At 46.5% G+C, this 17,338-nt stretch overlaps 1 protein-coding gene across 2 annotated transcripts in view; it reads right to left on the reverse strand.

The window, feature by feature from the left end:
• Nucleotides 1-17,338, reverse strand: part of TRIO (trio Rho guanine nucleotide exchange factor) — a 353,108-nt gene that overhangs the window by 186,635 nt on the left and 149,135 nt on the right. For both annotated transcript variants that reach the window (XM_042953023.1, XM_042953031.1), the window contains exon 8: nucleotides 11,199-11,330. In XM_042953023.1, coding sequence (XP_042808957.1) covers nucleotides 11,199-11,330 — 132 coding nt within the window. The remainder of the gene's footprint in view (nucleotides 1-11,198; nucleotides 11,331-17,338) is intronic.

Here is a 17,338-nt window from a genome sequence, read left to right on the forward strand (position 1 = left end):
TAAACCACTTAGTATCAGGCACATGTAAGTCTTCTAAAAACAGTCCTTTGTCCCCAGCCCCAGGAGTCACTAAAACTTGCATGGACATTTTTGATACAATGACTTCGGAGAGGGAGGCACCATGATGGATTTCGAGGAAGGGACTCATTGTGAAGGATCCAGAGAGGCAGGATGTCACCTCTAAATGAAGACCTGTCCCACTCATTATCGGGGCTAGGCTCCATTTAACATATACTCATGAAGGTTCTTTCTTCTCCTCCTTCTTCTTTCTTCTTTCTTCTCCTCTTCCTCCTCCTCCTTCTCCTTCTTCTTCTTTTTTGGACCACTCTAACATACACTGATTTTTCCAGGAATGCAATTACCATGTTGATCAAAGCAAATCACGTTAATAGGCAATGCTTGGTTTTCTTTGGAACTTTATAAAAGTCGCTTACCATTCCAAAGTTATAGCGCGATAATGCCAATATTGTAGTTTCCAGTATAACATGCGTCCAGTCTGCATTTGCTATATTCACAACAGTTTTTTATCTATGGCCAGCATAGATAACAGTCTGAATATCTAATTTCTTCTTCTATTGTGCATGTACTTAGGCATTTATAGACTAAAAGACATTTTGTTACAAATTACCTTTGTCTCTAATTGATATTGTAGCATATATGTGATTTCTATGACACACACACATAAATCTTATTTGAAGATAGATTATTCATACATTTTATCCCAGCTGGCATCAGAAGATGTTTTGCTAATCTTTGGGGGTGCAGCTTCTCTTAGGACTGAAAATCAGTACCTCAAAAGTCACATTTCACATTCTACAGAGGCCAGCAAGAATTCCTTATATGTATTTCCTCTAAGTTTTACCCCTTATAATAAACATAAGTCAAGAAACATACAGAGCATATGATCTGGTATGACATGTTTTAGAAAGATCCAGATCAGAGGCATGGCAGAAACTGATAGCTGCCTCCTCGAAGTCCAAAGGCCCCTCCTTGACAGCCAATCCCCAATAGTCAGGAATGGCCAAACCCCAGCTATAACACTGCACTTCCCAGCCTTGCCTACAAATAGGAGTGGCTAATATACAGAAGTAAAAACCGTTGAGGGGGCTTCGAGGAAAGAAAGATCTTTAGGAGGTGGAGTGTGCTCATTCTTCTTTGCCTCTTTTTCCTCCCTGCTGCCAAGAACTTGGTGGAGATGGCTGGAGCTGCAGCACCTATTACTAACCTTGAGGGAGGCTTAAGGACAGCAGCCCACCTGCTAAGAGAGGCAAAAGAAAAAGACAAAAGGATCCAGAGATCTCGTGCCAACAGAGCTACTGCGCCAGCCTTGGAATGCCAGCCCTGGGACTTCTACAGGGGCAGAAAGCAAACTTCTTATCTTAAGCTGTCGTTCTGGATCATACAGCAGAAATACAAAATGACAAATGGATTCTCAGCCTTCACCAAGCGTCCACAGGCATTCATGTGACACCATTAATATTCCACTACTGTGAATAAATAAATCATGTGAGCAAGAATATTCCAAAGAATCAGTGTTTCCTCAGGTGTCTTTGTGATGTTTACCAGAGCTCCAGGGCAGGTATTACTGGGCTTCCTCAGGATGGAGGGGTGGTGGGAGACGGAGGAGCACATGCCCAAAACGGAAACACACAAATACCTTACTTAACAGAAGACTACTTATTACGCAAAACTCCGCCTTCTGGGAATCCCTAAGCAGGGATTAAGGTGTCCGCGTCAGGGCCACTGCTGGCACAGCCAGCGGCGGAGACAGAAGCGGCAGAAAGCTTCTAGGCAAGGAAACACCTCTTACCCCCACCAAGACCAGCGAGCGCTCCAGTCCAACACAAGCTCTACGTAGCATTCCTCCGACACACCTTCCAGAGACAATTCTATTTCATTTCAGTGGAGCGTTTATTCATTTTTCAATTTAAAAGACATTATTCAAGCACATAAAGGACTCCATCTCTATTTCAGTGACTTCTGGCAAAATGTCTGTCTTCATGAGTACGGTAGAATTACGTAGGGAAAAGTACGCCAGAATTTTCTGAAGCTGCTATTCTACTGCATAGAAATAAAGGCTTGTAAATGGTACAGAATAACCAGAAGAGAAGTAACAACACACTGAAGACTATATCGCTGCCCAAAAATTCCTACATGGTTTAAGGACTGAAACAAGCAACTACATTCATGGTATGTCGTACAGTTCCAGACTTCCTACCACAGAACCAGGTGAGTCAATGTGCTATATAGGTTTGGTTTAAAAAGGTTTTTCTAGCTTGCACGCTAACCCCATCCCACAAAGGGACAACACCTACAAAAAAGAAAATCAACCTTTATTATCAAAACGCAGGATTTCTCTCCTGTAGATTTTTGAACAAATCAAACTGGCTCATTTTTTTTCAGGTTCTGCTCTTTTTCTTGGAATACAGCACTCAGGGATTTGACGGGTAGCAGAAGATACAGTAATGTGCCTTAAGTGTATGAACTAATATGCTCTAATAACTAAATGAGTTAAGAAAAATGAAAAGTCTTAACCGTTTAAAATCTAGAATAATGGTCTGGTTCTTGGATATTTACTTTTAATCAAACTACACATTAGATTTCTAAGACTGGTAAGATCTGGATTTCTGTGTGCCACCCTAAAAAAGTTTCCACCAAAACTCACAGAGACCAGCCTATTCTTATCTCTGATACTTGGAGCTCTGATTTCCCATGAATCAGATTAGAGCAAAGGGTCACCAGTGGAATCTTCTTCACGTGCCCAAAGTAAGAATACTGTTCTGATCTAAGGAAAGGGAACAGTACCTACTGATTATTGCTTATGGTTGCAAAAACCACCACCACTCAAAGACCACCTATGACCTACAATATGTCAATAGGTCCAAATGTGGGATTGTAGATCTAGAAAGAAGTGCTAGGAAGTGTCGTTCCCCAGGAATAACCCAATTAAGCAAAATACACAATATATAAAGGCACGATCAGAAAGGACTACACTTAGCAGGTCACGAAGAAGGGGAGGTCCTTCTTCAAAACTTGCATGAAACAAGCTGCACCATTTGCATCCACTCAAAGCAACACGAGTTGTTCTGATTGGCTTTGCAGGGCCTGGCCTGCCGTGGCCAGCCCGGAGCACACCTCCATGCTAAGCCTGGGAACGGCTTCACAGCCACCACTTTCCTCTCCAACTCTGGCAGAAATGGTTCTGAAATCAAAGTTCTGATGAAACAGGAAAGAGCGACCATGGGTCAGCGTGTCATGTAGCTGTGGCTGATGTCCCTCGAGCAAACAGGAACACTTACTTTCTGAGTCAGGAGGTTACACCTGTCTTAGGATGGCTACACTACCAAGAACAGAGGCCAATGACTTTCTGAAGGTCCTGTACTGGCAGTGGCATTTTCCCAGGGGTCAGGAAGGCCACCTGATAGAGAAAGGGCAACATTCTTGCCTTCAGATTACTTGGCTTCCCTCTGATGCTGGTCCTTCTCCAGACAAAGTTCTTAGGATATTCCTCTAAAAGCAGGTTTCTAGTTCTTTCAACTTTTAGGTTTCTTACTCAAAACTAGGTCATTCTAACCATGTTTGATTCTGTGATATGTCTACATGGGATTATCAGGAAGGAAACACCAAAATAAGATGAAAACAGGAGGGGCGCCTGGGTGGCTCAGTCTGTTAAGCATCTGACTCTTGACTTCGGCTCAGGCCATGATCTCACAGTTCGGGGGTTCCAGCCACACTGGGCTCCGTGCTGACAGCTCGAAGCCTGCTTGGGATTCTCTCTGCCCCTCTCCAGCTCGCTCTCGTGAGCTCTCTCGCTCTCAAAATAAATAAATAAACATTAAAAACAAAGCTAAAAACAGGAAACCACTGGAGCAGCCCAGTTAGTGGAGTCAGATCTGTGCACAGAACACGGACGTCCCGCAGCTTCCCCTCGAGCCTGACAGTTTCCACTCCTGTTTCAAGCCCTTGCAAGGCTTCAAGTCTGGGGGGTCAGCAGGGACTGCCGTGAGGTCTGTCACCTCTGACGCGGTGCCAAGCGCTGACTCCACCACCCTGCGTACCAACAGCAGTGCCACGATACCTAACGAGGCTTTGCGACAACCCCCTCGCCGAAGTTTCCGCACAGCAAGGTCGCCGTGCTTCCACACGCGGCACAGACGCGGGGTTTTAGTACGTTTACTATCAAGGTGACTCATCGGGCTGTTCTGTGTTTTCTCACACGCTATTAACACTAATCATGCCGTCACCCACGTATATGGTGCCTTAAAAAAGGAGGTCGACCAGCTTCACAGGCAGCAAACCAGTCATTTCCAGGAGGCCCCGCTGAAGTCAGCACATCTGCTAACCTGGGATGCTGATGCGGAAGCGAAATCCTGAAGTCACAGCGGATCGGCGCAAAGCCCACGGGCCGTTTCCCTTCCTCCTGCCCGAGGAATCCCCGCCCACGGCTGCGGCAAAGACCTTCCGCACGTGCACGGGCACTCACTCCACACTCTTATGTCACAGCTCAAACAGTGTTTAGGTTTGCGTGATGGCACGGGCATGCGGAGATAAAAGTCATCTGTATGATTTTAGTCTGTGGGGAAAGTGGTTGATGAGTTTACTTGCTTAAATACGAGATGTGAAAAATGAGGATTGTACATGCTGTTTCTAAAACTCCAGCGTATCCCAGATGTTTAGATTGCTTCACTCTGCTGTGATCAACTACCACACACAAGATTTACCCCGAACCCGGCAAGCTGAAACCAGCGCATGTTCATGAGGCACATGCACGCTGCTCCTGCGAAATCACAAACAGAAATGCCACGGGACAGGTCTCATTAAAACACTGAAAAGCAGGGTGTTCGTGTCTTGGAAAAAGAAGTGCTGGGAAGATTTCCTGCAGCAAGCTTGTGACATCAGAGACTAGAAGCTGCAGACACTGTTTGAAAAAAAGACTATGTGAGGGAGGAGGGAAAGTGAAACGAAGAGAGAAAGGAGGAGTGAGTCCTGTTCTCACATCCCCAACTCCTCAAGGACCCGGCACCAAGGCGGGGGGCTCACGTACATCCCCGGGAGGAGTGCCTGCTGGGCGGACCCGCAACTCTTTAAACAGGGCAAGGGCCAGCTCCCGGCGTGTGGTCGGTGAAGCCTCTGCATCAGAGTCACCGGATCGGTAAGGAAAGCCATTAAACATGGATGGAGATTCACACTCCCTAGAGGTGGGGTATGAGAAGCTGTACTTCAACCAGCACACTTGAGTTAGAAAACCACTCATTTAGGAAAGGAAGAATCTGGCACAAAAACAGACACATAGACCAATGGAACAGAATAGAAACCCCAGAACTAGACCCACAAACGTATGGCCAACTCATCTTTGACAAAGCAGGAAAGAACATCCAGTGGAAAAAAGACAGTCTCTTTAACAAATGGTGCTGGGAGAACTGGACAGCAACATGCAGAAGGTTGAAACTAGACCACTTTCTCACACCATTCACAAAAATAAACTCAAAATGGATAAAGGACCTGAATGTGAGACAGGAAACCATCAAAACCCTAGAGGAGAAAGCAGGAAAAGACCTCTCTGACCTCAGCCGTAGCAATCTCTTACTCGACACATCCCCAAAGGCAAGGGAATTAAAAGCAAAAGTGAATTACTGGGACCTTATGAAGATAAAAAGCTTCTGCACAGCAAAGGAAACAACCAACAAAACTAAAAGGCAACCAACGGAATGGGAAAAGATATTTGCAAATGACATATCGGACAAAGGGCTAGTATCCAAAATCTATAAAGAGCTCACCAAACTCCACACCCGAAAAACAAATAACCCAGTGAAGAAATGGGCAGAAAACATGAATAGACACTTCTCTAAAGAAGACATCCGGATGGCCAACAGGCACGTGAAAAGATGTTCAACGTCGCTCCTTATCAGGGAAATACAAATCAAAACCACACTCAGATATCACCTCACGCCAGTCAGAGTGGCCAAAATGAACAAATCAGGAGACTATAGATGCTGGAGAGGATGTGGAGAAACGGGAACCCTCTTGCACTGTTGGTGGGAATGCAAATTGGTGCAGCCGCTCTGGAAAGCAGTGTGGAGGTTCCTCAGAAAATTAAAAATAGACCTACCCTATGACCCAGCAATAGCACTGCTAGGAATTTACCCGAGGGATACAGGAGTACTGATGCATAGGGGCACTTGTACCCCAATGTTTATAGCAGCACTCTCAACAATAGCCAAATTATGGAAAGAGCCCAAATGTCCATCAACTGATGAATGGATAAAGAAATTGTGGTTTATATACACAATGGAATACTACGTGGCAATGAGAAAGAATGAAATATGGCCTTTTGTAGCAACGTGGATGGAACTGGAGAGTGTGATGCTAAGTGAAATAAGCCATACAGAGAAAGACAGATACCATATGGTTTCACTCTTATGTGGATCCTGAGAAACTTAACAGAAACCCATGGGGGAGGGGGAGGGGAAGGAAAAAAAAAAAAAAGAGGTTAGAGTGGGAGAGAGCCAAAGCATAAGAGACTGTTAAAAACTGAGAACAAACTGAGGGTTGATGGGGGGTGGGAGGGAGGGGAGGGTGGGTGATGGGTATTGAGGAGGGCACCTTTTGGGATGAGCACTGGGTGTTGTATGGAAACCAATCTGACAATAAATTTCATATATTAAAAAAAATAAAAAATAAAAATAAAAATAAAAATAAAAATAAAAGTAAAAAAAAAAAAAGGAAAGGAAGAATCCCTTTAGAATCAAAAGCATTCTGGGGAGCCTGGGTGGCTCAGCTGGTTAAGCATCCGACTCTTGGTTTCGGTTCAGGTCATGATCTCACAGTTCATGAGTTCGAGCTCCACATCAGGCCCAGCGCTTAAAGGGTGGAGCCCGCTTCGGATTCTCTCCCTCTCTCTCTCTGCCCCTCCCCTGCTCCTCCACTCTCTCTCTCAAGATAAATAAACTTAAAAAAAAAAAAAAATCAAAAGCATCCCTTCCCGGGGCACCTAGGTAGCTCAGTCAGTTGAGCGACCGGCTTCAGCTCAGGTCATGTTCTCATTATCTGTGGGTCTGAGCCCTGCATCAGGCTGTGCACTGACAGTGCGGAGCCTGCTTGGGGTTTTCTCTCTCCCTCTCTCTCTGCCCCTCCCTCGCTTCTGCTTGCTCCCAAAATAATGCTAAGTGAAATAAGTCAGTCAGAGAAAGACAGATACCATACTTTCAGTCATATGTGGATCCTGAGAAACTTAACGGAAAACCATGGGGGAGGGGAAGGGGGTAAAAAGTTCTAGAAAGAGAGAGAGAAAAGCAAACCATAAGAGACTCTTAAATACTGAGAACAAACTGAAGATTGATGGCGGATGGAAGGGAGGGGAAAGTCGGTGATGGGCACTGAGGAGGGCACTTGTTGGGATGAGCACTGGGTATTGTATGGAAACCAATTTGACCATAAATTATGGTAAAAAAAAAAAAAAAAAAAGGCATTCCTTCCCTTCCCATCTTCCTTCTCCTCCCCTCCACCCTCCTCCCCTCCTCTCCCCCCCCTCCTCCCCTCCTTTCCCCCCCTCCTCCCCTCCCCTCCCCTCCCCTCCAGCCATGGAGAAAATGGTGCCCAGGGTCTGAGGCAGTGCAGGCTGGGCACACCAATGCAGGGGTCCCCTGCCACGCTTTCTGGGTGGGAGGGGGAGAAGCACACAGGGAAGCCAGACAAATTGGCTGGGAGACTGAGCAGACTGAGGAAATACACTAACTGAACAGAAAGTTAATAGATCTGAGGGCAACAGGAGCCAGGTATCTTGTCTGAGAAGAAGTTTACAAACACAGAAAGGAACAGGCTAGAAAGAAGCCTGATGGGTTGGATCAGAAAGAGAAGCACCGGTACAAACACATGGGCCTTTAAAACGGACACGGGCCCAGGGCGACAGACCAACAGTTTGAGGGCTGTGTGGACCGTGGGAGCAAGCACGGGGGGATGGGTCCACAGCTGCAAAGGGAGGGCCTCGAAGCACGGACACCCCGCAAGCAAGCAAGCACTCTTGAGTGCCCCCATCTTGGTTTCTAAATACCACAGCACACAAGTAACTGGCACTCCTCGGTGGGATGGCGGATCCCGGGATGAGGCGGGAAGTACAAAAGGAGCCCGGGAACATTACACCAGAAAGTAAGGGAGTGCTCAGATAATAACAACATAAAAAAAAAAAAAATAACAGTAAATAAAATAAGATAAGATAAGATAAAATAAAATAAAACAAAAACTAAAACAAAAATATCACACACATAAAGGGGCTCCTGCTGGCTAAATGTGGACAATTTAAGCATCAGAACAGAGTATCAGATTATAACCTGCTGAATATAAGATACCATAAATTCATACTGGAATAATAAATAGACACATAGGGAAGAAAGAAAGTTCTTTCTCACAGTAGTAGATCACCTAATAGATACAGAAGGAATACCGGCCACCAGACAGCCATCACAGTGGGAGGTGACAGGGGCAAGAGTCACCAGCGGATGACAAGGCCATGAAAAGTCTCATGAGAAATACAGATGTGCGTCTCCCACAATATGCTTCTCAAAAACAAGTATTTTTTAATCCTGACTTTTCACTGGAGCAACCTTGCAGACACCAACCTCACCGAGTGGTCAAGGTTAACATCGCCAACAGCAGGAGGGGTCAGCATCCTGTGACCCTGCCGTGACACTCGGCTTTTGTCAGCACAGGAGGAAAACTAGAAGGATGGGCAAGAGGTTGAGGCTCATCCTAGAGAACGAAGGGGCCACGTTCTCTAACACTGTCACCAAGACTAAAGAAAGTTCCACTGTGACTGACGGAAACCAATGAGAGGTGTTCACTAAACGTAACTTGTGTTGCTGCACAGCGTCCTGGACCAGAGGTAGTGGGAACGTGGGAAATACCGACAGGTCTGTGGGTAGGACGGTGTCTTGTATCACAGCTGATTTACTGTCTGCACAGAGAGGTGGGGGCAGGGGCCACACAGCAAATGTGGTCAAATGTTAAAAATGAGGAAATCTGGGTTAAAGGAATGTGGGAGCTCTTTATATGATTCTAACACTTTTCTGTAGCCTGAAACCATTTCAGACTTTAATTAAGAAGGCAAAAATAAAAGTTTATTCTGTTCTATTGAAAGTCTTTTGTGTTGATTTCACTGTGAAGTTACTGTTTCCTTGAGTTTACAGTGTAGTTGCACACAGGCTTTTATGCTAAAAATTGTGGTTTAAGCCCTCAATCTTTTTAACTATTTAAAACTTGCCATCCAGCTTTTTAAAACTTTTAGTACCAACATAAAACCTAATAAAACTGCACCAACAGGTAAACATAAGTCCCCATGTCAAGATGCCCAATTTTTATAGATGGAAGTGGTGAGAGAATTATGTACTTTGCTGCAAGTGCCAAGGGCAACAGGCAGACTGAACGGCCGGCGAGGCGAGAGCAAGACAGCAGTCAGGTCAGGCTGACTCTGAGGGAAGTCGTGTAGGCAAGGACTGTAGTCCCACTGCAGCCGATCGCCTGGTGAGCGAGCTATTCGCCCTGCCCCCCGCGGCTCTGGAAGCTACCACAGCAGTCAGAAAGCAGCTCCTGAGAAAGTCATGAGTAAGCGGATGAGCGAAGGCCCAGTCACACGGTGGTAACAGAGCCGCCCACTTTCTGTGTCACAGGTGGAAATCAGACAATGCCTAGAGACGGTACACCAGGGAGAAAGAAGTTAACGTTTTCTGGAACTCACAGAATCCTCATGAACCCGTGTGATGAAAAAATTAGATTTGTTCAATTTTCACTTTTACTATTAAAAAGGCTATGCTAGTATTTATATAGCTGCTAATAAATTAGATAACCGTATCAGTTCAAATGCATTGGGTGCAAAATTAAGAAGAATACAAAATTGACTTTTTCAAAACTCCATGGACAAAATAAAATAATGCTAAAAGAAAGGTGGGGGGGGATCTCGTTGGACAAAAAGGTAGAGAAACAAACGTGTAGATCTCAACCTCCACAACATCCTGAGGTAAATAACACAGGCATCGCACGTCTGTTCAATGCACCCAAGGACACTAAGGGCTCAGGAGAACGGCCCAAGGACAGGACAGTAGCACCTGCGGGGTGAAGCAGGGAGTGCTGTGCTGAAAAGTGAATGGCCCCTTTCTTCCCTAGGACTGTGACAAGGTGGGTGGAGTTCTGATCCAGGAAGAGGTGTCCACCCTGTGCCCTGCCCCCCACCCCCCCGCCAGGGGCTCTGCAGCCTGGCTGACTCCAGTGTCCCGGGGATCCTTCATCTCAGCACGTGTGACGTAGATGCTCATGATGAAGGAGACGGGGCAAAGCTCGCTGAACACAGGCACGCAACCCCGCTTCCCTCCAGGAATTCATCCAGTGTAGGAAAGGCAGACTGGTGTGACAGGCCCGAAGACCACGGCTCGCCCAGGAGGGCACCACACCTCAAGCTCTCCGCACTTACTGCGCCGCCCACGTGAGACAACACAGGGGCAGCAGAGCAGTGGCGGGGACAAGGAGCTGCTCCGCCCCCTACAGCTGCTGACCTGGCACAAGTCACCTGATCTCTGGGCCTCAGCATCCTCGTCAGTAACAGCACGGCCAATAAGGACGCATGCCCCAGAGTTGTGAACATTAAGTAAATGATTACATAAAGTCCTCACAAAAAAACCTGGCCCAGATGAAGGGGGCAGAAAATAAAGACGGGGAGATAGTACAGAAATAATGGACCTTAAAATAATAGAGAGAATGCTATGCTTAGATTTCGAAAACAGCCAGGAGCTGCAAACAGTGTGTGCTTTTTGATCCAGAACGTGCGTCGGTATCAGGTTTCGCTCCTTTCTAGAAAGTTCATACAGGAAAATTAAGTTAATAGCACACGGAAACCTCTATTTGCTAAGTACGTGCAGACCAGAGAGCTGGAATCGCGCTTTCTCCGGCACGTGGAAACACAAGCGCCTCCGGGAGACCCGCACACGCCGCGGGCCCAAGAAGCGCGCTGGCTGCCGACCACCCTGCTTCACATGGCCCCCCACCCCACCCCCCCCAGCACACACAGGTCAAAGGTCCCGGCGAGACTGCAGTGTAACACGAGACCTACGAGCGTTTTCTAGGCTCGACCAAGCTTTGGGGTTTTTCCCCAGCTTTTGGTGCTGGGACATGAGACTGTCACTCTGCAGTTGGAAGTGGAAGAGCCCGCTCACCTCAGAATAAGCAAGAGTGATGTGCTCGTATACCCCCTGATGGTGGTGAATGGCGTCCTCCAGGTCGTGCAGCTCCGAGGGCAGGTCCACCTCTCCACAGGCTTTACACCACGAGTCCACGTTGCTCATGTACTTGAGGAGTAAAAGCAAAAAAAGATTATTTCTATCAATGGCAATTTATACTGAGATGTAGCTATTTTTTCAACCTGGTTTGGAAATCAAGGTAATTGAGAAACAGTCTAAGAACGTGGCATGGTTGAACATCCATCTCAAATGGCACCACCGGGAGCCTCACACGGTTCCCCGACTCTGCCCTGGGGCTCTCCCTCTGGCCAGAGTGGGGCTCGGCCCAGGAACCTGCGTTTGGAATGACATCTCCAGGTGACCCCGAGGCCTTCAGCTAACAGCAAGCCCGGAGCAACTCTTCCCTGCATCTGCTCTGGGCCTCCTGCTTAATTCCCCAGCCCTCCTCCGCATCGGGGATCGTAACAACCGCCTGGTGCCGTGGGCTGTGTAAGGATAGAGGCCTGGTGCGCCTCAGCCTCAGCCTCAAGATGGCGGCACATGCCTCCTCCAGGAGCTGTAGTCCAGCCTTCGCGCTCCCCTCCAACATTAAGATGCTATCGGAAGCCCAAGTATCTGGAATTATTTACCTAGACAGAGGAAGAGCGGCAGGCCCATTTTTCTACCTTTTCCAAAGCAAATACACACAGAAATGAAAAGACCAGATGAAGGCCACCCAACTCCCCAGCTGCGCCCACTGAGCCTGAGGGGAGGCTGAGGAAAGAGGCGGACTCACTCAGGTCTTTTCCGCTTTGCGCGTAAACAAGAAGGGAAGAGTCTTGGCTGCAGTCCTGAGGACTACCATTCCAGCCTCTCCTCAATTTTCTCCACGGCCACTCCCACCGCCCCAGGAATCATCAACAGCAGAGAAATCACTGCCAGACGTCCTAGGGAGAGCCTATCAGCATCCATCACAGTTCAGTGTCAAAGGCAGGCAGCAGAAGGCCCTTAATTAAAGACGCTAATTCAATTAAGCCAAATAGGCACGGACACATTTCCCTGGGTTTCACCTCTTTTATTCTAATTCCTTGGCATCTTTCTACTTCCCAGGGAATGCAGAGGGTGACTATTTAAAATTGGGTGACGAAAACATAAAAAAAAAAAGTGGCTGCGCCTGCATGGCTCAGTCGGTTGAGCGTCCAACTGCAGCTCAGGTCACAATCTCACTGCTCACGGGTTCGAGCCCCGCATTGGGCTCTGCACTGAAAGCTTGGAGCCTGGAGCCTGTTTCTGATTCTGTCTCTCTCTCTCTGCACCTCCCCTGCTCCCTCTCTGCTTCTCTCTCTCAAATAGAAAATAAAACATTAAAAAAAATTAAAAAATAAAACTGGGTGACTGACCTGCCAGACAGGAAACTTGCTAGGATTCTCTTAAAGCATGGAAACGACCACCCACTTATTCATGACATTTTTAGAAACAAAATAGACACGTCACCTGGTAAGTAGTGATTTGTTTATAAAAGTCCATTTATTATTAATGTACTGGCTCAGAAAAATATCTATATGCAAATCTTAGGGCCTGACAAGTCATGGGGCATTAGGTATCATGTGATGGCATCTGATGGTTTCAAGGGACACAGGGACGGAGGAGTACCCTTCTTTACGGTGCCTTCCTAACACCAACAGGGCAACGGAAGCAGTAGTAACATTACTCGACACAACATCTCCCCCCCGGCAGGCGTGTGTGACACGGATCTGCGTGACTACACGTGCTCTATAAATATCAAATCCATTCTATCAAATATCAGCTTGAATGATTCCAAGCATTCTTGATTTCCCTTTCACTCTTCCCATTATTGCATTTAACACCAATCACCGTAAACCTTTTTCAAACATAAATGGACTCTGGTTAACCATCACCACGATTACTTCATCAGGTCAAGTCAGCAATTAATTGCTCCTGCATGAAACAGAGTCACCGTGTACTCCTTACAAGAGGCTAAAATGCTTCTGATAGAACAAGGTGGAAACGAGTTTTAGTTACACCACAGCGCACAAGTGGAAGTGTCAACCTAATACATCACTGTATCAAAATGACTATTGAAATATATCCAATTTTTCAAGCAACCAGTGAAGAGAAACATTCCAGAAGTTTTATATATGCCTATAGTAAAAGTAACTTATAATTTCTTAAAGTAACTGGGAAGGGTATTGGTCATGCTTACCTGAAAAAATATAGCCAGGTTCTAAATACACAGAAAAGGATGGCTTGCCACGTGGAAATCTTGTGGAGAAAGAATTCTGCACATCTAATTTCACTGGGTTAAAATATCTCAATGACAGAAACAAACCTGGCCATGGTTTCACGGGACTTCTGTGCAAGCATAATTTGTCTTTTGTTTATGAGACGGAAACCCTAGACTCCGAAGGGTAAGCTCGAAGCCCTCAACGCTTTCTGAAGGGCTAAACACCCCAAAAGTCTGAACCCACTGCCACCAAGGGAGCAACCCCTGATCAGAGAGCCAAAAGAAGGCTGCGAATTGGTATCGCATAAGGAAAAGGCATCCTGGAGTTGACTTTGGTGGCAAAGTTCAACAGTAGCTACGTAGCACAGAATCTGTGAGAGTCTTTTCATAGGATAACGTGGGCTATGAATGGGCAAGGGGGGCAGGCCCACTGTGTTCACTTCCCAACCTTCTCTGACCACTCTACTACATTCCAGACCCCCGTCCCCCCAACATGAATCACCATCTTAGAAGTACAATTTGGGATTACAACACCAGGGGATAGGTCTAGAACAGAGCCTGACACTCTGGAAAGGACAATACTGAAGGTGGCTACCATACTCTAGTGAGATCAGAGCAGAGGTTTGGTCTGATGCTTCAAATGCGCACCGGACCCAAATTCGTGAACACACGGCATCCAGCTAGGTTGAGGGTAGACAGGAGAATCCAAGAGAATGAAATGCTTCTCTGTGAATTCAAATCAGGAGCTGGCTACAGAACTGAGAATTCTGATGCTCAGCGGAATGGCGACTTTGTAAAAGTGTGGCTGAAAACAAGAGGCAAGCAGCTGAAGGCAGGGTAACTGATACATACAGTTTAACAGGAGAGCTTGAATAACGAGATGTATTTCCATAAACATTATTCCACTACCCTCCACGTGCTGAGAGAGTGGGGGGCTTCCAACGTGGGAGCCACTCAGCCCTCTGGCCTGCCCCACCTCCTGCCACCCACAGCCAGTGCACGTCCCTCCCACCCACACCAGGGCTCACGATGGGGTGCAGCCGAGCACAGGGGCTTGGCCTGATTTAGGAGACAAAGGCACAAAAACTTCCTAGAATTGTTAACTTTTTAAATATTTGGGGGGGGGGGGTTCTCTTCTTTAACAAAAATGACACTGGTTTAACATATACACACACATATGTGTGTGTAGATATATATGTGTGTATATATATATATATATATGCATAACATACATAAGAACTCAAACTTGGGTTTTTACTTCTCATCTCTTCATTTTTGTTTTCATTTCTAGAAAATATTACCCCACTCTTCCTTTCTACTGCATCATTTCTACTCCCTGAGGATTAATCAGCACACACTCTTTCCTGGTTCCTCCAAGGCAGACAGGCCCTCTTCTCTGCCCAGGGAAATCACCTGAGGGAGCAGCCCGCTCCATTTGCAAAGCTCTGCCATCTACACCACAGTAACTCAGAGGAGACAGGCTCAGCTTGAACCAGAATATGCCGATGATCACTCTGCACACCTTGAATCTGTTTTCATTAATAACTTTTTCTTTCATGTTTATATTTCTTTTCCACAAGAATCGTTTCTGTTTTGTCCACAAGCCAAGAATTAGGTCTATGCTTGTAATAAAGTAAAATACCATTAAAATGGGATTAGTTGTGCATTATTTGCCTTAAAAATTCAAAAAGAATAGTAGATAAGTACTATTTTCCTCTGAGTTCCAACCCAGACTTATGGCAAAATCATCCAGGCAACTGCGATAAGACTTGTTTACCATAAATGTTATTTCTAAAACTATGTATGGAGAGTGAAATTGTACAAGGATATTAATCTAAGTGCCTTGTTTGTGGAACAGTGTGTGATTATTGTCAGGAGCTGAAGGACCGTCACAGACCTCAACTGAAGTCCCAACATAAGCGACTCACTCCCCAAACACAATCAAAGGACAATAAATACCACCAGCCCCATCGACGTCATTGGACTGATTTAAGGATGAAATGACATTTTGTGTTAAAGAGCCCTATAAATTCTAAAGAACTATGCAAATGCTGGTTGTTACTTTATTTTTGGCTATTATCAAATTATAGAGGCCCTCAAAGTCATAGAGAAAATGAGGTCATCAGATTTATGGTTCACTGTGAAGGCGAACCTTGACCAGCACTAACAGAACTTTCTGCAGTGATGGATAGGAGTATCTGTGCTGTCCAGTACAGTAGCCACTAGCTGCACGTTGCTATGGAGCGTGTGAAATGTGGACACTGTACGAAATTTTCATTTATTCTTACATTATCTTCTTACTAAGCCTTAAGTAATTTCAGTAGCCACATATGGTGACTGGCTACCATACTGGACAGTGCAGCTCTCCTGTCTGTTTTAAAGGAAGGCAGATTGCCACACGCAGCACGTCATTTGGATGTGCCTTGGGACATGTGGAGCCTTGGGAGTCTGACTACCCTCCTTTCCACAAATGGACCTTGAGGGTTTGTGTGGGGGTCCCAGCAGGAGAGCACAGCTACGGGTATACCCCTGACCAAACAACAGCCTCCTCTATCGGGAACAGTCGCCCTCTTTGACAACGCAGCGTGGATCTCCGGGAGAGATGCACGTGGGACAGGGAGGAAGCGCACACCCGCCGAGCCAGCCAGGCCAACCCTGGGGATCAGTGGGGTGACAGATGTCGCAGCCGGAGCACACTCACACCCGAGATCATTTGCTTAATTTTTAATGTATTTTTTAATTTATTTGAGAGAGAGAGAGAGAGAGAGCGTGAGCGAGCAGGGTAAAGGGCAGAGAGACAGGGAGAGAGAGAATGCCAGCAGCCTCCAGGCCCAGCACGGAGCCTGACACAGGGCTCGATCTCATGAATCGCGAGAACATGACCTCAGCCGAAGTCGAGAGTAGGATGCTTAACTGACTGAGCCACCCAGGCACCCCCTAGAGCATTTTTTTTAAATAGCGTCTTAGGGCGCTAAGGTGTAGCAAAATCAAGTCACTTTCTTTGTTCTACAAAACTGTTAAGTCTAATAACATTTGCTATGAAAGCTTCTCAGTGTGAAGGGACGATTCAGTGGATATGCCACATGACCAAAAGAAGCGAAGGCTGGGGCCCCTAAACACCATCTACCAGTAAGACTGCTGGTCTTGTGGTCCTGTCTCTGTGTCTGCAAACTGAGATTCTAATTGCGACATGAGACTATGAGATGAACGGCTGAGACGTCTTCAGGAGGCGTGCCATCTATGCAATGTTCTCCTCACCCAGTTTGCACCTCAAGACTTACATCTATAAAACCACAGGCAGACACCAACACGAGAACACCCACCGGGACCACAGAGGAGTGTGGCTGGGCAGTTCCGGGCACACGTCTCCCTAGCTGGAGCGTAATCCTTACGGGGAAGGCTGCTTCCTTTGGTAAAGCCATTAACCATGGGGGTCACATATTTGAGCTCTGTGCCTCCCTAACGCCCTAATCGGATTTAGTTTCCTACTGGTAAGTCTGGATGGGGGTCAAAGAGGTGGCTACGTTGGAAACCTAATTCATGACGTCCAAGTTTCTGGTCCTCTCCCAACTGAGCTTATGAAAACAGCTTAAGCATAACTGGAAGGCAAACCATTAAAAAAAAAAAAAAGAAGAAGAACAAAGTTGAACCCATTTCTCTTCCGCAAAGAGGAAAACTACTTGTAGATGTGGGCTTCCCTCACACGTCAGAATTTCAAAGATCTTACTTTTGTTCAGTGAAGGGGGAAGATCCACAACACGTCTTTACCTGACAGTAAAGAAAGTCTCTGCAGAGGTCCTACTGCCCCACCTCCACATTTCAGTTGCCTGGCCAGGCCTCAGCCAAGGTCCATCAGAGATGCTGGGCCCTTTCTTCACCAGGCCGCTCTGAC

This window comes from Panthera leo, chromosome A1 (genome assembly GCF_018350215.1).
Source record: "Panthera leo isolate Ple1 chromosome A1, P.leo_Ple1_pat1.1, whole genome shotgun sequence".
Classification (NCBI taxonomy): Eukaryota; Metazoa; Chordata; class Mammalia; order Carnivora; family Felidae; genus Panthera; species Panthera leo.